This window comes from Hemiscyllium ocellatum, chromosome 9 (assembly GCF_020745735.1).
Source record: "Hemiscyllium ocellatum isolate sHemOce1 chromosome 9, sHemOce1.pat.X.cur, whole genome shotgun sequence".
NCBI classification, from domain to species: Eukaryota; Metazoa; Chordata; class Chondrichthyes; order Orectolobiformes; family Hemiscylliidae; genus Hemiscyllium; species Hemiscyllium ocellatum.
Window position 1 is genome coordinate 97499618 of NC_083409.1, and position 22434 is coordinate 97522051.

Below are 22434 nucleotides of genomic sequence, written 5' to 3' on the forward strand. Positions count from 1 at the left end.
TAGCTTTACTGATAAGTTATATTAAGCAGACATCATACCTGTGAGCTCGTCAAAGTTGGTCTTTTGCTGAGCTTTCTATCATCACCTTTGTCAAGAGCAGCTGAAAAGACAATATGAATTAATTAGCTATGTACTGGCATCAACAGCATTGTCGTTATTAAACAAAACTCACTCTTTTCTTGCAAAACCATTTTAAGTAGAAACAGAACAAAACTGAGTGCAACAGTACACGTCCACAACTTTCTGGAACTTAAAAGATCCGGTATCTTTATTCTCATATGTATACTAGATTGGCAGTGGGACAGAAAATGCAGACTTTAAGACTTGATACAAGTACTTTGACAGATGGTTAAAAGCATCAGTGAAAAGGTTAAGTAAATATACAAAACACTTCCAAACTGGATGCTTTTACTCGAGAGAAAAAAAATGTTCTGGATACACAGGAAATATTTACAAATGTCTTGATGCTTGTACCGCCAAGAGGGGGAGAGGGTGAAGAACAGTATGTGCTTTTGACTGTTGACACAGCTGGAAATCTCTTCTAAGGAGATTAGGGAACAATATACATTAACAACATGATATATTCTAACATGCATACTTTAACATGTATCTCCTCGGGAGGCTTTCAATCTGGATCAGTTTGCCGACATTGTTGAGAAGGCAGTGGGTAATCAGCCATTGATTTCAGGAACAGAAGACTCAAAGCAAAAATAACATTTTATATATTATATATTTTATATATCATCTATATCTTATTTATAGCCATGATGTATGATAAGTGCAGTATGTTTGGGAGCAACAGTTAACTTTGGATTTGTCTACAAAGTGCTCCATCCTTTGGCTTTCCTTGTGGTGGCATTGGTATTATCACCAGAATATTAGTCCAGAGACATAGATAATGCTCCAGGGAATCTGGGTTCAAATTCCACCATGGCAGATGAAGTTTGAATTCAATAAAAATCCGGAATTAAGAATACCATGAAATTGTGCCATTTATCAGAAAAACCCACCCAGATCATGAATATCCTTCAGAGTAGCAAACCGCCATCACCTGGTCTGACCCACATGTAACTCCAGACCCACAGGCAAGTGACTGACTCTTAACTGCCCTCTGGGCAATAAATGCTGGCCTAGCCAGCAATGCCCACATCACATGAACAATTAATAAAAAAATTGTATCTAGCTAAGTCTGTTGCAAACTAATTGAACAAGATTAATTGCTATAATTAATCAACAGTTCTATTAACACTTTATCACACATCTACCAGAATTTTCAAGAGAACTTGGGTATTTTATTATTGAGCAAGTCCTATGCTCCTTTCTACGATGGCTAAGGTTGTTGGAGGAAGCATAAGGATCAAGTCGATTTATTTACTTTTGTGTAAAAATACTATCAAATTGGTACAATGCTAACAGGAGCTTAATTTTTCAATCTTCAAAGTTGCAGTTGCAAGTTCTCCACCCAAAACATATAGGCCCACTTATCAGTGAATTTAATTAAAAAACAAGTACTAATCTTCAACAGGATAGGTGAACTGGATAATTGAGTCCTTCCCCTGCTACATTTATGGAAATCATTGTAACAATGTTAGAGACAACAGATGAGTTCTTTGGCAATAATATGGTTAACAGTTAGGATGTGATGTGCATTTGATAGCAAAGTTGGATGCAAAGGAAGTACTAAATGGATACAGTTGGTTAACCTTTTAACCACTGAAAACAAATACAGAGCACAAGAGAAACTGATGAAATGATTTACTGGATTCATCTGAAAAATTTCCTTAATTTGCTAAAGTTGGACAAAGTGGGTTTGTGCTAATTGAACACCACGGAAAAAATTATTTAAATTAATTTTTCAAAGGGAGACAGGATTCTTAAAGACATACTGATCAGGAACATGCTGCCGCCTGCCTTTAATACAATTGGATTAACGTCAATGGTAAAACTATGATGGCACATATAATACAGCAGAGTTACTGCCAATTGTTAATAGTATTTGATTTTATTTAAAAACATGACTTAAGTTGTCAACATTTTATAGCATGCATCTCAATTTTCCTATATCCGTCAAAAAATGATACAGAAATAGTTTCTGTAATAAGTGATTTGCACCTTATTTTCAACTGATGAATTCTTAGTTGCCAGAACAGTGTTCCACATCTAGAAGCAGAAGATTGTCCAGCTAATATTTCTAGATTCTCAATATTGATCTGAAAAGCTTGAAGACCCAATGGAACAATTCTTTGCTTCATCAGGTTTTTATCATAACCTGAAATACTCCCCATACATCAAAGAGATATTCAGAGACAAAATAATTTCTGAAAACAACTCGAACCTGACGTCCTTAGACAACTGAGAAATGCCCCTATCCGGGTGCAGACAGATTATGACTGTGTGACTGGAATTACTGATTCCCACTTGTAAGAGGTCATTGCACTGCTAGTCCTAAGACTGGATTTGGTTAAGGCCCTACAGCCCACTTAACCACACTGTATTGGGAGCAAACAAGATTTGAGCTATAAAGGATACGCTGGGGCTGTTTTTCCTGAAGCGTTGGAGACTGAGGGGTGACCTTATAGAAGCTTATAAAATCATGAAGGGCATGGAGAAGATAAAAAGGTCTTTTCCTTGGGGTTGAGGAGTCCAGAACGAGAGGGCATAGGTTTAAGGCGAGAGGGGAAAGATATAAGAGAGACCTAAGGGGCAACTTTTTCCACGCAGAGGATGGTGCATGTATGGAATGAGCTACCAGAGGAAGTGGTGGAGGCTGGTACAATTACAGCATTTAAAAAACAACTGGATGGGTATGTGAATAGGAAGGGTTGAGGGGGATATGGGCCAAGTGCTGGCAATGAGACTAGATTAGGTTAGGCATGGACGAGTTGGACCAAAAGGTGTCTTCCTGTGCTGTACATCAATGACTCTAACTCTCCACTTCCCCTGGAGCCAGGGCCCTTTTCTGGGATCACCCATTCCACGAGTTGACCCACCTCCCCCCCCCAACTTTGTGTAATGCAATACCAACCTCAGAATCTTGTTTGTAGCAGTGATTAGATTAGATTAGATTACTTACAGTGTGGAAACAGGCCCTTCGGCCCAACAAGTCCACACCGACCCGCCGAAGCGCAATCCACCCATACCCCTACATATACCCCTTACCTAACACTACGGGCAATTTAGCTTGGCCAATTCACCTGACCCGCACATCTTCGGACTGTGGGAGGAAACCGGAGCACCCGGAGGAAACCCACGCAGACACGGGGAGAACGTGCAAACTCCACACAGTCAGTCACCTGAGGTGGGAATTGAACCCAGGTCCCTGGCGCTGTGAGGCAGCAGTGCTAACCACTGTGCCACCGTGCCGCCTCCTACTTCCTACTCTGATATTCCTGAAAGTATGGTTTCTGTTTACTCATTTATTTTCAAGATTGTATTATAAATTCCACAAATAGCTAATACTGGAGATCAACCTCATTGTTCTGCATTACCTTGTTGACTGGAGGGCCTGTTATGTGGCAGTAAAAAGTAAAATACTCCAGTAGCAGCTCAAAACAAAACTACACAAATTAGCATCACATCCAAGACCTTGGTCACAACTAATCTGACAATAACCCAGATTTCCTAGTTCTTGTAACACTCCTCTGGCAATACATATTCCACTTAAATATGCAGTACTTTTCATGTTTTCTTTTCCTCAAGCTCAAACAGCTTAGTATTATCAGTAATAAGAACAAAATGCTGAAGAGACTGATCAGGTGTGGGAGCATAAATGGAGAAAGCAGCAAAATAAGTATTCAGTTGAATTTCACTCTCTTTACAGAACACTGCATCTTCTGTTTGACTTCACCATTCTCAGTATTTTATTTAGTTTCATATTGTCTGAATCTAGGTTGTGGAGAAGATTAGTTCAAGATACTAGGAAATGTTGTGATAATACTTCCTTCAGCAGTCTAGCCATTTTACTTCCATTAGTTTTCTCCCCTTATGTGAATTACTAATTTTTTTAAGAAATGCAACTGTAGTTTAAATCACAATCATTTGAAGGAGGCCATATTAGTTCAGGCTGCCAGAAAGACCTTGATATCAAAGCGGTAATACATTAATGATTCTAGAGTTGTAGTCCTTAATACTCTTTACAGGGGCCAGTTACATATGATTAGTCTTTACATGAACATGTTTGTGATCAATTCATAACGTGCCTTTCATTATAGGGGGCCTAAGACTTCTTGACCCAATCTTTGTATTAAATTTGAAAATATTAAAGTGGTTGTATCTTTATCAGTAAGCTCTTGGAAGTCAAGGTACACTATGCTACATGATCCTTATCTGCCCATCTTTATTTCCAATGTCACAAATAAAAAAAAAATCAGACAAAATATTTTGTATCTAATGTTGGGGATCATTAAATCATTTACTTTTCTCTCAATTATGATGATTAAAAATCAGCATATAAATTCAATACTTAATTAAATTTTCGACGCCAGGTAGAGTTTGGTCACTGCAAGCCTGTCAGGGCCTTCCTCAATATTAAGATCAGTGTTTGGTAGAATCTTTCTAGCACAAAAGGCAGCCATTCATCTCTGTGCTAGCTGTTTTAAACAGCTATCAGTCCCATGTCCCTCTCTTTACTCATAGATCTGTATCATTAATCAAGAAGGGTACAAAGGATAAGTAAATTCTTTAAAGGCTGGTCAGTCTGACTAAGGTGGTGGATAAATTACTGCAATCAATATTAGAGATAGGATTACCTGTTACTTGGAATGTGGCAAATTTATGAAAGTTAATCTAGACAATGCAAGACTCTGAATTTGGAGAGAGTAAACAAAGAAATAGAATAGAATAGCAATTTATTGTTACATGCATTTATGAAATGTAGAGAGAGATGCGTGCAAGTTGCCATAATTCTGCACAATTTTAATTATGGAAATTATAAAAAGAAATAATTGAGACAAAGTTCACGCAAAGTTCATTTTTTGTTCCCTTCACAACTTCTGGGTAAAGGAAGGGAATATAAATCAGATCAGAAGATCCTGAAAGGAACAAAAGTGGAAATGTCCAGAGTTCCTTGAGGTGGCAGTATAGGTGGATATGCTGGCAAAAAAAGGCAGATGGGATGCTTTCCTTCATTGGGCAAGGTATTGAACGCAGAAGCATGGATGTAATTGTTGAACTACATTGGACATTAATTAGATCACAGCTGGAGTTCTGTGTATGGTTCAGGTTACTATATTACAGGAATTACAACAGTTCTAGAGAGTGTGTACAGAAGAACTCTCACTGGGGGCTTGAAAATTATAAGAATGATTGAATAGGCCATATAGTTATTTTCCTTGATACAGCATAAGCAGAGGTGACTTAACTGAGTTGTACAAAATAATGAGGGGCTTAGATAGGGGTGGTCTGTTTCCTTATCACGGGCAGCAATTACTAGAACACACAGATTTAAGCTAATCGACAGAAGGATTAGACAGCAAAAGAGGGAAGATGCTTTAATGCAAAAGGTAGTGGATCTCTGGATGTCCAGTTAGTGATTGAAGCAGATACCCTCAACTCATTTAAAAAAAAGTTCCGGATCTGTACCTGAGGTACTGAAACCTGCAAGGTGTTGCCCAGATGCTGCAAAGTGGGACTTGAACGTCTGGCTAGTTTATTCAACCAGCACAGGACAATGCACTGAATGGCCCTTTTCTGTGCTCCAACTGGTCTTCTATTTTCTTTCCTTTTAAATGAGAGACCCAATTGCCTTAAAGTTCCTATAAATCAGGCTTCAACTTTCAAAGGAACACATTCTGGATCACAACTCACTACATTAAAAACATTCTCACTTCCCTCTTGAACACTGGGTTCTTTCACCAATTATCCTAGAAACCATGTACTACCAGTGAAAACCATTTCCCATTATTCAGTTTATGAGCTCTAATTATCTTGAACATAAAATTACTGATCAACTTCTTACTGTAAGAATAACTTTACTTCTCTCGGCATTTCATAAATGTCCTTAAGCCAAACAATGAAAAACTATTACTGAAGGGTTATTATAACCATGCAGTTTGGTAAAACATACATAGGACTTCATGAGTTTTAAGATTTGTAACTCAGGTTGAGGTTCTGGATGTAGGTTTGCTCGCTGAGCTGCACGATTAGTTTTCAGACATTTTGTCACCATACTAGGTAACATCTTCAGTGATCCTCTGGATGAAGCACTGGTAGTGTAGCCCATTTTCTATTTGGGTGTTTGAGTTTCCTTGAGTTGGCGATGTAATTTCCTGTGGTTACGCCATTTCCTATGGTGATATCATTTTTTTGTTGGTTTTTTTTCAGGGGTGGTAAAATGGTTTCCTAATCAGTGTGTGTGTTGATCGAGTTCCAGCTGGAATGCCATGCTTCTAGGAATCCTTGTGCATGTCTCTGTTACAGAGACACGGACGAGAATGCCTAGAAGCATAGCATTTCAACTGGAACTCGATCAACACACACACTGATTTGAAATCATTTTAACGCCCCTGAAAAAAAACAACAAAAAAATGATATCACCATAGGAAATGGCGTCACCACAGGAAATTACATCGCCAACTCAAGGAAACTCAAACACCCAAATAAAAAATGGGCTACACTACCAGTGCTTCATCCAGAGGATCACTGAAGATGTTACCTAGTATGGTGACAAAATGCTGAAAACGAATCTTGCAACTCAGCGAGCAAACCTACATCCAAATGTAGCCCTATGTATCTTTAATACTAGCCTTTCTTAAAATCATTCCTTCCACAATTCCAATACGGCCATGTAGAATAATACTGCACAACAGGGAAAAGCAAAAGGAAAAAAAAGGGGGAAATAAGGATGAACATAAATTTAACTTAAAATACTATACTTCTGATTTGTCTTTAACCTGGCCATATCATTTTGGGATCAAAAACTGAAAACCATTCAAGATTTTATGGTATCTGAAGTAATCTGAACTAAACTGTTCTGTGGACTTGTAGCCTGCCTCAGTTGTTAATGCATTCCAGTTCATGACAAGTACATTACGACATGCAATTTCCTTATAAAACAAGGTGCCATACATTAATTAGACATTCAAAAGGATTTAATAAATGAGCTGCAATCCTATTTTAAAATTTTAAAAACACTTACCCTGTGATTTTCTTCAAAAATGAATGCCAGCACTTTTGTTAACGCTTCAGTGAATAAAGACACTGACAAAAAAAAGTGGCCAATTCCACATTTTCTATACTGGAAAATTATCCTCAATTATAATCCTCACATTGATAATTAGTGTCAAATTTGATTTTCAGTGATAATTTCCGCTGCTTCTAAATAATGGCCCATTAATTATTTCACAATGTGCTCCTCCCAGGAATTATAAATGGGTGCTTTAAAATCAGAATTGATCGATTGGCTTTTTGGATAGTGGTAAAACATGCCAGTGTGCAAGAATTTCCATATATTCATCTCTTCCATTTCACCATATTCCTTTTAACAGTGGTGAGGCAGCAATGAGGGGGGGGGGGGGGGGGGGGGGGTGGTGGCGGTCAGAGGCAATTCATATGCACCACTCAGTAATAGATTGATTGATGGAAGCAGCAGGTCACTGGATATCCTTATCTGCAGTCACTGTTACAGAAAGCATTCAAAAACGAGGTGTCATGCTTGGGAAAAAAAAGACTTGGTGCTCTCAAATTGAATACAAAGCAGGAGATGTTATATTGATATACGCATATCCATTAGTATTAAGTCCAAAAATGCTACTTATTCTTCAACCATCTTATTGGATTAGTTGAAACATAACCATTCTAAATTCTTTCTCCACTTCCATGCTGGCCTCAAGAAGGTCTCTGCACTTAAACAGCAGAAACATTTGAGGATACTGTGATTGATTCATGAGAGCAAGGTGATTGACAATATTAGCTGTTCCTGGTCTGTAATAATCACAATCATTAAAACAGAAAATTAAACCACAAACAAAAACAGAAATTGTTGGAGCAACTCAAGTGTCTGATAGCATCTGTGGACAAAGCAACAGAGTTAACATTGAATTCAGTGACACTTCTAACTCAAAACCTTAATGCTGTTTCGGATGCCGCATTAGAAAAGATGTGAATGTACTCCAAGCTGACACCTGATAAAGACAGATTTTTTTTAAACAATAAAAAATCAGATGGGAACGTGTGTAAACTTGGCTTTACCTTGATTGTAGCTAAACTGCTGAAAGGGCTTTAGGGTGTAGGTTTGCTCGCTGAGCTGTAGGCTTTTTAAAAATTTATTCATGGGCTGAGGGTGTCACTGGACAGGCCAGTATTTATTGGAACCCCTAAGAGCAACCACAGTGCTGTGGGTCTGGAGTCATACGTAGGCCACACCAGATAAGGACAGAGAGATGGCAATATAGCAAAGTCACTGCTGTAATTATCCACTGCCTTTATCAATGCTTTAAGGAGGCGAGAGCTGATGGAAGTTAAAACTGATAAACACACATATAAAATCTCAGTAATGGGGACTACAAATCTAGTTCAATGCCCTGACCGCTGGCATAGATACGACTCCAGACCCACAGCAATGTGGTTGACTGTTAAATGCCCTCTAAAAATGGCCCAGCAAGCCTCCCAGTTCAAGGACACTTCATCTGGATTGTTAAAAATTCGGCTGAAAGGTGGGATATTGTGTTAGAATCTCAGGCTACACTTGCTTCCAAATGTTACGCCCACAAAAAATTTACGATTGCGTAAACAGATTTCGCAACAATGAATAACATTCATCATGCGATTAAAAACCCTCATCCTACATGTACCGGCGTCAATCGGAGCAAGACATCTCAGAATTGTTAAATAACCATCTGGATTCTGACGGCGCCTGCAACTGGCTTGACAACAGCGGTCTGCAAAATAAATCAAGAATCGCTAATCTGACAGGACGAGATCACGGATGCGAACCATCACCTGCCCAAGGTCCACCTAGCCTTTTCGTAATAAAATGATTTTTAAAAATGCAGGAAATTAGTTACGAATGCACCAGTGAAACTGAACACAAGAAAACTAATAGTATAATTTTAAAAGGTTAGATCAAGAAATGAACGTTCCAGCTACATTTCAGTACGACAGCACCCCACGATCCGTTCTCCCACACTCCTTGCAGAATTCTGAAAGCTGTAAATGATTACTGATGTTTAAAAATCAGTACGGCAACCTCGTCTTCAGGAAACTGGTCAGCTCCTTGTGAATTGCCCGTACTGCTGCTGTGTTCCTCATTACTGGTTTGAAGGTTGCAAAATGTAGCAAGAAAAATCAGCGCACAGACAACCCGCACTTACAGTTGCATGGGGATGAAGAACAAAGACAAACACCGCGCAAATTGTTAGCAAAACCCGCTGTTTTTTTGTCGGCGACACGAAGCTGCAAACGGAGTGTTCCGCTTTCTTTCGGTGTCCCTCCCCACCCCCTAGTTAGCCAGCATTACCGACCTGCCTGGATTTGCTCTTGGTCTTGAGGTTTCATCAGCTTCCAGCCTTCCGTGTGGCGGACCGCATAAAAAGACTGAACCAGAAAGATCCAGAGCTTGTCAAAGAGGGCCGAGATCTCACTCACAAAACCCTGTGCAAGAGAACGAATCAGGAGCTGGTAAAGCACATCACCATAGAAACCAAATCGTTATTGCACTCGGAACCTGCTCAGTCACTGCTCCCTCCCCAGCGAGCCAGGGATTGTCACTTACTCTGCCTGGGCTATCGGTTGGTCTGCTCGGATGTTTTAAGTAAACCCCAGTTTGAATGTTTGAGGGCCACTGGCCCTTTCGGCGATGCAGACGGCATCTCTTAGTAATCTAACCATCAACACACAACGATTCCCCGGTGCCACACGCTCAACATCTTTGGAGACATGGGCAGTGATCGATTTAGGTCACTAACAGGAAAATACCTGCATGGGAGCCACTGCCTTAGGTAATTCATCTTACCGCTCTTCTGAGGAGATGTAGCGCAAGAAACAAAACTGAAAAGTAGTATGCGTGTACGTCAGGCAGATGCAAACTTAAAAATTGACTAGTATAGACAAATAATGACATGCGGGAAGCAAATACCTTATGGGAAGTGGGTGTTTGTAGATGACGCTTGCCAAATATTGTTAAGATAAACAATTCAGAACCCTCTTGTCCTACAGACTCCAGGCTAGATGCTTATATGACTAAATACTTACCACCTCTTTGTAAGACACCTGGCTCCTCAGCAGGTCCACGGCTATAAATTGCAAACAACCGTCTGTCACTGTAATGTTTTGTTCAATAGCTGCAAAAACCTTTTCTACCAGATATGGTCTTCTGCTCATTCTCTGCGCCTGGAAAAATCGAATTTTTTTTATAGTTGGCATTTTCGAAAATAAATGGAGGCCACCTTTAATTTATTCCCATATTCATGAAAAAAGTTTAATTTACAAAAAAATCCAATAGCTTAAGAAATGAATTTGTAGACTCCAAATATTCAGCCTATTTATTAGTGAGCACATTTAGCAGGTGCTCTCATTTATTCCATTTCCAATGCACTTAGCCCCAAAGGGTTCTTGAAACCAAGGCAACCTGTTTTCCAAGACAGCTGCATTTGTAGCCTGGTATATATGACAGATACCATGGTATGTGCCAATGCAACAGATGTGTCTTAAAATAGATCAGCTACTTCACATTCTTATCATTTAATATAAATATCCATCATTCAGACCAAGTAATTCCACACAAGAGGTTAAATTAGGTCCAGGCCTCTTGCATTATATTTACATATGCAAGCAGAAAGGACTGCATTAAATTTAGTTCCAATTATTAAAACACTCCCAAAGTCATGGAATTACAGTTGAATAATAAATCAAAGGCAGTTGCAGTTCAAATAGGCAAGCTTTTGAGCCATGACATCTGAAACTAAGCAGAATTTATTTTTAGCAGCCTCAGTCACTTGTCCTCCTGGTGGAAGAAGGAAAACCTTGAATGTTTTCAATTATTTTTCTTCCTCTTCCTTCCTTTCTGTACCTTGCCTGATCAATACGTAAAGAGATGACCTGCTCCCAAATCTGCTACCAACACATTTGCAGCAACATCTAGACACTTGTGCACTTCACATTTTTCTAGGGAAATGCTTGGTTTTTGTTCATTGCCTTAGAATCTTGAAGTAGTAAAGATTAACAACTCCTTGCATCAGGGATCTTGGCTGCAAAAGCACATCCTTCCATCCTACATAATAATCGAACTTGATGTATTCTGCATCTTTAATTGTTTTGTTAGCATGATTAAGAACCTCTTGTTGGCTTCCCTTTTTGGTCTTTAAAAAGGGTGTTCTCTCTGCATTTCTCATTCTTTTCCAAGCAACAGAACACAGTAATGGAGTATGACTGTACTTGTATTTTCATTACATTCATACCAATGTGAAATACAAGGTAAAACAGTTGCTGCCGTAAGTTGAGCAGTTTGTCTGCATGAGTCCTGTATCCATCTGTTAGCTGCCAAAACATGCACATGCAAACATTTCGCACTCTGCCAGTGAGGGAGATCAGATTTGGCTGTCAGCAAGGTAGATGTCTGATGTCAATCAGATTTTTGAAAGCAGAATCTGAGCTGTAAATCAAAATCAAAGCATTTTCCTGTATTTTTAATCACTGTATGCATCACTATTGTGTTCAACATAACATTCAACGTCAAATAAACTGGGAACAGGGCAATTGTAAAGGATAGGCAGCATTCCAAAGCCTGCCTCAGACTTCTGGCAGCAAAATTAATCACCATGCTAATGAAATTGACTGCTTGCTTCAGAAGAACTGCAGCATAAGCTTGTCCATCTCAGATCTGTGAGAGCAGACCACAAATGAGGCAAGTCTGACCACTTTGCCATGATATTATTACAGACATGTTTCTATAACGTCTAACAGAAACACAAAACATAGAAAATAGAACTAAAGTAGACCATTCGCTCCATCATTTAACACAGTAAAACTTTCCACAGTGCTTCTCAGGAGCATACTCAACAAAATTGGACACCAGCCACAAAGGCTGGCTCAAAAAAAAACAAACTAATCAAATGCTTGATCAAAAGAGATTTTAAAAGACTATCATAAGTGGAGGGAAAGAGAGAGGTGGAGAAGTTTACTATAGAAATCATGGTGTTCAAGCCAGTGTTTTGGAAGTTAAAGGCAAAATGACCAACATTTGAACAATTTAAATGGAAGATGAACAACAGACCAGAATTAAATGAGAGGGGCTTTCCTTGAAGGCTCAGAGTGTAAGCCATGAGAAACACTTTTTAAAAAAAAAATGGTGCTTAACTAGCAGCCACAGAACATTAAGGATAAGGGCAAATGGGGGGACTGGGTGCAAATTAAAATATAGGTGATCAAATATTGGATGAGAACCTCATCTCTATTTTCAAAATTGGCAGACTTGACAAATAATCTGTTTCAAGCTCGATTACCACGCAAGGGGATGGAGGTGGCAGCGAAGGCACTTGGACAACAAGACTGTTGGAACAGATTGCATTATCATACTCTCTGTTAAATAACGCACATTTCCTAATGCTTGCATCCTTTCACAATACCCTGTGATGATCATAGGAGAACATTCTGTTACAAAAAACGCGAAGTACATTTCCAACTCTCTCCCCCAAGAATTGGCAGGGTGGCTCAGTGGTTAGCACTACTGGATTTGAGTACAAGAATAAGGATGTCTTGCTCTTTCCGCAGTTATACATGGCATTGGTGAGGCTGCACCTGTGAATTAACATTGTCACTATCAAAGACTCATATTACATCCCAGATTTACTAACTGAATTAGCCCGGTTTACTAGCCCAGTGACCTAACCACAATGTTGATGGTCTCCCCACATCAATCACTACATTAATGCAAGGTTTTCTTTAGTTTCTCAATCATAAATTTCTTAACTTTAGCACGCAATGAGCTAGAGAAGCCACTTCTTTATTTCAAATCTGACTCTGACAAATGATCAGAACCTTCACAAAGTACTGCTGAATAGATATGAAAAGTGAATCTTACTTTTAATAGGTGGAGGAGGCTTTTACTTTGGACTGTCTCAAGGAAGCGTGGCACAATAAACTTGATGCATTCGTCTTGCAGTTCTTTGGTCAAGGCAATTGCTTGCTCTGCCCATTTCACCTCAGGAAGGCTCCACAGTAGACGATCACTGTCCATCAGCACTGAAACCACATTATCTACATTCTGAGGGTCAAATGCATACATCAATCATCTATTGTACTGCTGGCCAATGTGGTCTACACTATTTTTAAAATAAACTCACACTTAACCTTTTCTATTTAATTTGTATTTCATAGATCTGTGGCAATCTTTAAAGAATATAACCAAACGGTCAGCATGAATGGAAACTAATATAACAGTGATACTGTAACTCAACATAGATTCTCTCAATTAGACACTGCCTATCTAACAAGGATGATGACGTATGGGTAACGACTGCAGAGCTACAAAGATGATATAAGAGAGAGGTCAAAGACCAAGTCTAGTTGGTTAGAGTCAAGGAATTTTTAAAAATATGTTCATTGCTGAGTCTTTACTTTCAATCTTCAAATAAAAGGAGATAGAGGAGGAAATACACTGGCAAATAACAGAACTTTAATAACCCTAAAAAGGACTAGATAAATTTTTTTTTTAAAAAGGGCAAGAATGATAAAAAATTCCGAACATGGATGTAGGTTTGCTCGCTGAGATGGAAGGTTCAATTTCAGAGGTTTTGCCACCATACTAGCTAACATTATTAAGCTTCTGGATGAAGCACTGGTGGTATGGCCTGCTTTTTATTTGTGTTTAGGTTCTCTTTGGTTGGTGACATCTTTTCCTATTCTTTTTCTCAGGGGGTGGTAAATGGGATCCAGGTCAATGGGCTTGTTGATAGAGTTCCAGTTGGAATGCTATGCTTCTAGGAATTCTCACACGTGTCTGTTTGGCTTGTCCTAGGATGGGTGTGTTGTCCCAGTCAGAGTGGTGTCCTTCCCCATATGAATGTAAGGATACTAGTGAGAGTGGGTCACGTCTTTGTGGCTAGTTGATGTTAATGTTTCCTGGTAGCTAGATTTCTGTCTGTTTGTCCAATGTAGTGTTTGTTATAGTCCTTGCACGGTATTTCGTAAATTAGTTTTGCTTGTTGTCTGTATGGGGTCTTTCAATTTCATTTGCTGCTGTTTTAGTGTGTTGGTGGGTTTGTGAGCTACTGTGATGCCAAGAAGTCCAAGTAGTGTGGCAGTCATTTCTGAGATGTCTTTGATGTGGGAGGAGTAGCTAGAGTTTCTGGACATGTTTTGTCTGCTTGTTTGGGTTTGTTGCTCAGAAATTGACAGACTGTGTTCATTGGGTACCTGTTCTTTTTGAATACACTGAATAGGTGATTTTCCACTGCTCTGTATAGTTCCTCTGTGCTGCAGTATGTGGTGGCTCATTGAAATAATGTTCTAATGCAGCGTTGTTTGTGGATGTTAAGATGATTGCTTCTGTAGTTCAGTATTTGGCTCATATGCGCTATTTTCCTGTAGATACTGGTTTGAAGTTCCCCATTGGCTGTTCTGGGAATGGCAGTTTGTTGTTGTTTTCCTTCACTTTAGTGAATTTTATGCCAGTGAGGGCATTATTGATGGTCTTGAAGGTTTCCTTCAACAGACAAACCAACGGAACACACAGGGGATCTCAGATATTAGGGTTCTTAGCAGAGGCAATAATGCAGAGACTTGAACAAACAGCTCTGCCAACCATCCAACCAAAATTTTGGGTCTGCTACATGAATGACACCTTTGCCATCACGAAACAAAACAAATTAGAGGCAACCTTCAAGATAATCAATAACACCCTTAATGGCATAAAATTCACTAAAGAGGAGGAAAACAACAAACTGCCATTCCTAGATGTCGCAGTAGAGCAAACAGCCAATGGGGAACTTCAAACCAGCGTCTACAGGGGAAAAAAAATACATAAGGACCAAATACTGAACTACAAAAGCAATCATCCCAACATCCACAAAAGAAGCTGCATCAGAACATTTTAATGAGCCGCCACACACATTGCAGCACAGAGCAACTACGCAGAGCAGAGGAAAATCACCTATGCATTGCATTCAAAAAGAATTGGTACTCAACAAACACAGTCTGCTGATTTCTCAGCAACAAACCCAAACAAGCAGTCAAAACACGTCCAGAAGCCCTAGCCACTCCCCCAACATTAAAGACATTTCAGAAATGACTGCCACACTACTCAGACTCCTTGGCATCACAGTAGCCCACAAACCCACCAACACATTAAAACAGCAGCTAATGAACTTGAAAGACCCTATACAGACAACAAGCAAAACCAATGTCATTTACAAAATACCTTGCAAGGACTGTAACAAAGCTGAAAATGTGTTGCTGGTTAAAGCACAGCAGGTCAGGCAGCATCCAAGGAACAGGAAATTCGACGTTTCGGGCCAGAGCCCTTCATCAGGAATGAGGAGAGTATGCCAGGCAGGCTAAGATAAAAGGTAGGGAGGAGGGACTTGGGGAGGGGCGATGGAGATGTGATAGGTGGAAGGAGGTCAAGGTGAGGGTGATAGGCTGGAGTGGGGTGGGGGCGGAGAGGTCAGGAAGAAGATTGCAGATTAGGAGGGCGGTGCTGAGTTGAGGGAACCGACTGAAACAAGATGGGGGGAGGGGAAATGAGGAAACTGGAGAAATCTGAGTTCATTCCTTGTGGTTGGAGGGTTCCCAGGCGGAAGATGAGCTCTTCCTCCAACCGTCATGTTGTTATGTTCTGCCGATGGAGGAGTCCAAGGACCTGCATGTCCTTGGTGGAGTGGGAGGGAGAGTTAAAGTGTTGAGCCACGGGGTGGTTGGGTTGGTTGGTCCGGGCGTCCCAGAGGTGTTCCCTGAAGCGTTCCGCAAGTAGGCGGCCCGTCTCCCCAATACAGAGGAGGCCACATCGGGTGCAGCGGATGCATTAGATGATGTGTGTGGAGGTGCAGGTGAATTTGTGGCGGATATGGAAGGATCCCTTGGGGCCTTGGAGAGAAGTAAGGGAGTAGGTGTGGGCGCAAGTTTTACATTTCCTGCGGTTGCAGGGGAAGGTGCCGGGAGTGGAGGTTGGGTTGGCAAGGGAGGCACGGTAGTAGTTTGGCACACCGACCTTTATACCGCTGAGGCCAAACGCCAGCTCGCGGACGCCTCCTCTTATCGCACCCTTGACCATGACCCCACCTCCCACCACCAAACCATCATCTCCCAGACCATCCATAACCTCATCACCTCAGGAGATCTCCCATCCACCGCCTCCAACCTCAGTCCCACAACCCCGCACCGCCCGTTTCTACCTCCTGCCCAAAATCCACAAACCTGACTGCCCTGGCCGACCCATTGTCTCAGCCTGCTCTTGCCCCACCGAACTCATCTCCGCGTACCTCGACATGGTTCTGACCCCTTTAGTCCAAGAACTCCCCACCTACGTTCGGGACACCACCCACGCCCTCCACCTCCTCCATGATTTTCGCTTCCCTGGTCCCCAACGCCTTATCTTCACGATGGACATCCAGTCCCTGTACACCTCCATCCCTCATCACGAAGGACTCAAAGCCCTCCGCTTTTTCCTTTCCCGCCGCACCAACCAGTACCCTTCCACTGACACCCTCCTTCGACTGACTGAACTGGTCCTCACCCTGAATAACTTCTCTTTCCAATCCTCCCACTTCCTCCAAACTAAAGGAGTTGCCATGGGCACCCGCATGGGCCCCAGCTATGCCTGTCTCTTCGTAGGATATGTGGAACAGTCCATCTTCTGCGGCTACACTGGCACCACCCCCCACCTTTTCCTCCGCTACATCGATGACTGTATCGGCGCTGCCTCGTGCTCCCACGAGGAGGTTGAACAGTTCATCAACTTTACTAACACCTTCCATCCCGACCTCAAATTCACCTGGACTGTCTTGGACTCCTCCCTCCCCTTCCTAGACCTTTTCATTTCTATCTCGGGCGACCGACTCAACAGAGACATCTACTATAAACCGACTGACTCCCACAGCTACCTGGACTACACCACCTCCCACCCTGCCCCCTGTAAAAACGCCATCCCATATTCCCAATTCCTTCGTCTCTGCCGCATCTGCTCCCAGGAGGACCAGTTCCAACACCGCACAGCCCAGATGGCCTCCTTCTTCAAGGACCGCAGATTCCCCCCAGACGTGATCGACGATGCCCTCCACCGCATCTCCTCCACTTCCCGCTCCTCCGCCCTTGAGCCTCGCTCCTCCAACCGCCACCAAGACAGAACCCCAGTGGTTCTCACCTACCACCCCACCAACCTCCGCATACAGCGTATCATCTGCCGTCATTTCCGCCACCTCCAAACGGACCCCACCACCAGGGATATATTTCCCTTCCCTCCCCTCCCCTATCAGCGTTCCGCAAAGACCACTCCCTTCGTGACTCCCTCGTCAGGTCCACACCCCCCACCAACCCAACATCCACTCCCGGCACCTTCCCCTGCAACCGCAGGAAATGTAAAACTTGCGCCCACACCTCCTCCCTTACTTCTCTCCAAGGCCCCAAGGGATCCTTCCATATCCGCCACAAATTCACCTGCACCTCCACACACATCATCTATTGCATCCGCTGCACCCGATGTGGCCTCCTCTATATTGGGGAGACGGGCCGCCTACTTGCGGAACGCTTCAGGGAACACCTCTGGGACGCCCGGACCAACCAACCCAACCACCCCGTGGCTCAACACTTTAACTCCCCCTCCCACTCCACCAAGGACATGCAGGTCCTTGGACTCCTCCATCGGCAGAACATAACAACACGACGTTTGGAGGAAGAGCGCCTCAGCTTCCGCCTGGGAACCCTCCAACCACAAGGAATGAACTCAGATTTCTCCAGTTTCCTCATTTCCCCTCCCCCCATCTTGTCTCAGTCGGTTCCCTCAACTCAGCACTGCCCTCCTAACCTGCAATCTTCTTCCTGACCTCTCCGCCCCCACCCCACTCCAGCCTATCACCCTCACCTTGACCTCCTTCCACCTATCACATCTCCATCGCCCCTCCCCCAAGTCCCTCCTCCCTACCTTTTATCTTAGCCTGCCTGGCACCCTCTCCTCATTCTGATGAAGGGCTCTGGCCCGAAACGTCGAATTTCCTGTTCCTTGGATGCTGCCTAACCTGCTGTGCTTTAACCAGCAACACATTTTCAGCTCTGATCTCCAGCATCTGCAGACCTCACTTTTTACTCAAGGACTGTAACAAACACTACACTGGTCAAACAGGCAGAAAACTAACTACCAGGACACATGAACATCAACTAGCCACAAAAAGACATGACCCACTCTCATGAGTATCTTTACATACAGATGAGGAAGAACACCACTTTGACTGGGACAACACATGCATCCTAGGACAAGCCAGAGACATGAGCGAGAATTCCTAGAAGCATGGCATTCCAACCAGAACTCTCAACAAACTCATTGATTTCGATCCCATTTACCACCCCCGAGAAAAAGAACAGGAAATGATATTATCACAGGAAATGACATCACCAACCCAAGGAAACCTAAACACAAAAAAAAAGCAGGACATATCACCAGTGCTTCATATGGAGGCTCACTGATGCTACCTAGTATGGTGACGAAACGTCTGAAACCAAACCTTCCAGTTCAGTGAGCAAACCTACATCCAGAACCTGAGCTACAAATCCTCTCAAAACTCACTAATTCCTAACATATTTCCTTAAATCCTATGATTACAGCCCAACAAGGAACAAAGCCATAACAGATTTAGTTCTGGGGAGTAAAGCAAGGTAACTCGTGTTGCAGTGGGAGAATCTGGTTTATGATATTATTATTATATTTAAGTTGTTATGAAAAAAGTGAAAACCATTTCACTAAAATAGAATCTATTTTAGTAGTACACAAATGAATCTGACACATGTGGACTGCAAAGACAGACTGGTCAGAAAAACAAGCAATGCCAGGCCTTTAAGAAGGAATTGAAAGCAATTTCAAACCAAGCACATTCCCATAAGGTGGCAAAAAAGTAGGTCACCCAAACCTAGAACTCCCTAAATACAGGAATAGTTATAAAAATAAAATTACAGAGAAGGAGGGCAAGTCGAAAACCAGGCAGATACGGAATTTGCAGGGAAATCTGAAAATGACACAAAGAGGGCAAAGTGTATGAAAAATATTTATGGAAAGTATAAAAACAAATGCAGAATCCAGGACAAATATATAAAGGAAGTAGGATTCATTTGAAAGGAATGAGAGGTTGATCAGAAACAAAAAGGAAAGCATACTGTAGAGATAGAAAATATGACCAAGATACTGAGTGAATAATTTGATCCGTCAAAGAAAATTAAAAATTATTAACAATTAAATTATTGGTAGTTTACATTGGATAGAACAAAAAATACTATATACAGAAAAGTTAAATAATCGGTGTTACTCAAAATATAACAAAGTCCTGATGGGGTGCATTCTGGCTTGCTGAGGGAAACAAAACACCAACCACAATCTTTCAATCCTGTACACATGGGAGCATGGCATGAGATTAAAGTTTGCAAAATTACATATTTTTGAAGGTGGGGGCTAAATCTGTCAACTCCAGGTGTGTCAAACATCAGTGGTGGGAAAATGTACTTGTGTGCCTTGTCAAAGACAAAATTAATCATCACTCAAAGGTACGAGTTAACCAAGAAATACAAGTACAAATAGGTTAAAGACAAATTATATCAACTCAGTTTTGTTTCATGAAGCAACAGGAAGGGTTAATAAAGATAGTCCAGAAGTTTTTTCAAAGTAATTTGATAAAATACTATTTTTCAATATCCAAGTTGGGCACAAGATCGAGTAAGAGGTAGAAGGCAAACAGTAGTGATTACAAGACAGAAGAGTGAAGTACACATAAAAAGCCCAGGGCTTTGGTTTTAGGACCATTGCTTTAGCTTGTAGCTACTGTGTTCTGGTGGTGAGTCCAGTTGAGTTTCTCATTGATGGTAATCCCCAGGATGTTGATAGTGGGGAAATTCAGTGGTGGCAATGCCACTGAAAGTCAAGGGATGGTGGTTAGATTGTTTATTATTGGAGATGGCTATGCCAGGAATTTGTGTGGTGCGAATGTTACTTGCCACTTGTCAGCCCAAGCCTAGCTACTGCCCAGATCTTGTTGCATTTGAACATGGACTGCTTCAGGATCTGAGGAACTGCAGACGGTGCTGAGCATTGCACAAACATCCCATTTCTGACTACATGATGGATGGAAGATCATTTACAAAGCATCTGAAGGTGGTTGGGCCGAGGAACTACCCTGAGGAACTCCTGTACAGATGTCCTGGAGAGGAGATGACTGACCTCTAACAACCACAACCTTCTTTCTATGTGCCAGATATAACTTCAACCACAGTTTGCCCCCGATACCCACCAATTCCGGTTTTCCTAGGGCTCCTTGATGCCACACTCATTAAATGCAGTCTTGATATCAAGGGCTGTCACTCTCACCTCACCTCTGGAATTCAACTGTTTCTTTTTCCATGTTTGGCCGTAATGAAGCCAGGAGCTGAGTGGCCTAGTAGAACCTGAATTGGGCATCACTGATCAGGTTTGCTTGATAGCACTGTTGATGAAGCTTTCCATCATTTTATTGACAGTCAAGAGGAGTCTGATGGAGCAATAATTGGCCAGGTTGGATTTCATTTGCTTTTTGTGTACAGGGCATACATGAGCAATTTTCCACATTGTTGGGAGAATGCCAGTGTTGTAACTCTACTGGGAGAAAATGAGGACTGCAGATGCTGGAGATCAGAGTCAAAACTTGTGGCACTGGAAGAACAACGGGTCAGGCAGCATTCGAGGACCAGGAGAATCGACATTTTGGGCATAAGCCCATCATCTCGATGAAAGGCTTTCCTGCTCCTCAGATGCTGCCTGACCTGCTGTGTTCTTCCAGCGCCACATCTTTTGACTTGTAACTGTACTGGAAGAGTGTGGTTAGGGGAGCTGCAAGTTCTCACTCTCATTGCCGGAATGTTGTCAGGGCTCGTTGCCTTTGCAGTATCCAATGTTTCTTAATATCACATGGAGTGAATTGAATTGGCTGAAGACTTATCGGTGATCTGGGGTCCACTGGAAGAAGTTGAGATGGATCATCCACATGTCACTTCTTGCTGAAGATTGCTGTGAATGCTTGAGCCTTATCTTTTGTACTAAATAAAGACCGAAAGAACTGCGGAAGCTGAATAAATATTGCTGGAAAAGCTGAGGTCTGACAGCATCTGTGGCAAAGTTTTTACAATATATATTAATGATATAGAAGATGGTATTAGTAATAACATTAGCAAATCTGCTGACGATATCAAGCTGGATGGCAGGGTGAAATGTGAGGAGGATGTTAGGAGATTACAGGGTGACCTGGACAGGTTAGGCGAGTGGTCAGATGCATGGCAGATGCAGTTTAATGTTTATCCACTTTGGTTATCCACTTTGGTGGCAAGAACAGGAAGGCAGATTACTACCTCAATGGAATCCAGTTAGGTAAAGGGGCAGTACAGAGAAATCTGGGTGTTCTTGTACACCAGTCAATGAAGGTAAACATGCAGGTACAGCAGGTAGTGAATAAGGCTAGTAGCATGCTGGCCTTCATAACATGAGGGATTGAGTATAGAAGCAAAGAGGTTCTTCTGCAGCTGTACAGGGCTCTGGTAAGACCACGCCTGGAGTACTGTGTGCAGTTCTGGTCTCCAAATTTGAGGAAAGACATTCTGGCTATTGAGGGAGTGCAGCGTAGGTTCACGAGGTCAACTCCTGGAATGCTGGGACTACCTTACACTAACAGACTGGAGCAACTGTGCTTGTATAGCCTTGAGTTCAGAAGGCTGAGAGGGGATCTGATTGAGACCTATAAGATTATTAAAGGATTGGACACTCTGGCAGCAGGTAACATGTTTCTGCTGATGGGCGAGTGCCAAACCAGAGGACACAGCTTAAAAATATGGGGTAGACCATTTAGGACAGAGATGAGGAGAAACTTCTTCACCCAGAGAGTGGTGGCTGTGTGGAATGCTCTGCCCCAGAGGGCAGTGGAGGCCCAGTTTCTGGATTCATTTAAGAAAGAGTTGGATAGAGGTCTCAAGGATTGTGGAATCAAGAGTTATGAAGATAAGGCAGGAAAAGGATACTGATTAAGGATGATCAGCCATGATCATATCGAATGGTGGTGCAGGCTCGCAGGGCAGAATGGCCTACTCCTGCACTTATTGTCTGTTTGTAGCTCAGGTTGAGGTTCTGAATGTATGTTTGCAAGCAGAGCTGCAAGGTTTATTTCCAGACGTTTCGGCACTATACTAGGTAACATGTTCAGTGAGCCTCCAGACGAAGCACTCCTGGTGTTTCCTGCTTTCTATTTATATGTTTGTGTTTCCTTGGGTTGGTGGTGTAATTTC

The 22434-nt window shown here is 42.0% G+C and overlaps 1 protein-coding gene across 1 annotated transcript in view; it reads right to left on the minus strand.

Moving 5' to 3' along the window:
* The window catches only part of btbd8 (BTB domain containing 8), a 104472-nt gene that overhangs the window by 20938 nt on the left and 61100 nt on the right, over nt 1–22434 (minus strand). The window contains exons 11-14 of the mRNA XM_060830600.1: nt 13016–13198; nt 10189–10326; nt 9459–9588; nt 39–100 (exon numbers count right to left, since the gene is read on the minus strand). Of these exons, the coding sequence (XP_060686583.1) occupies nt 39–100; nt 9459–9588; nt 10189–10326; nt 13016–13198 (513 nt within the window). The remainder of the gene's footprint in view (nt 1–38; nt 101–9458; nt 9589–10188; nt 10327–13015; nt 13199–22434) is intronic.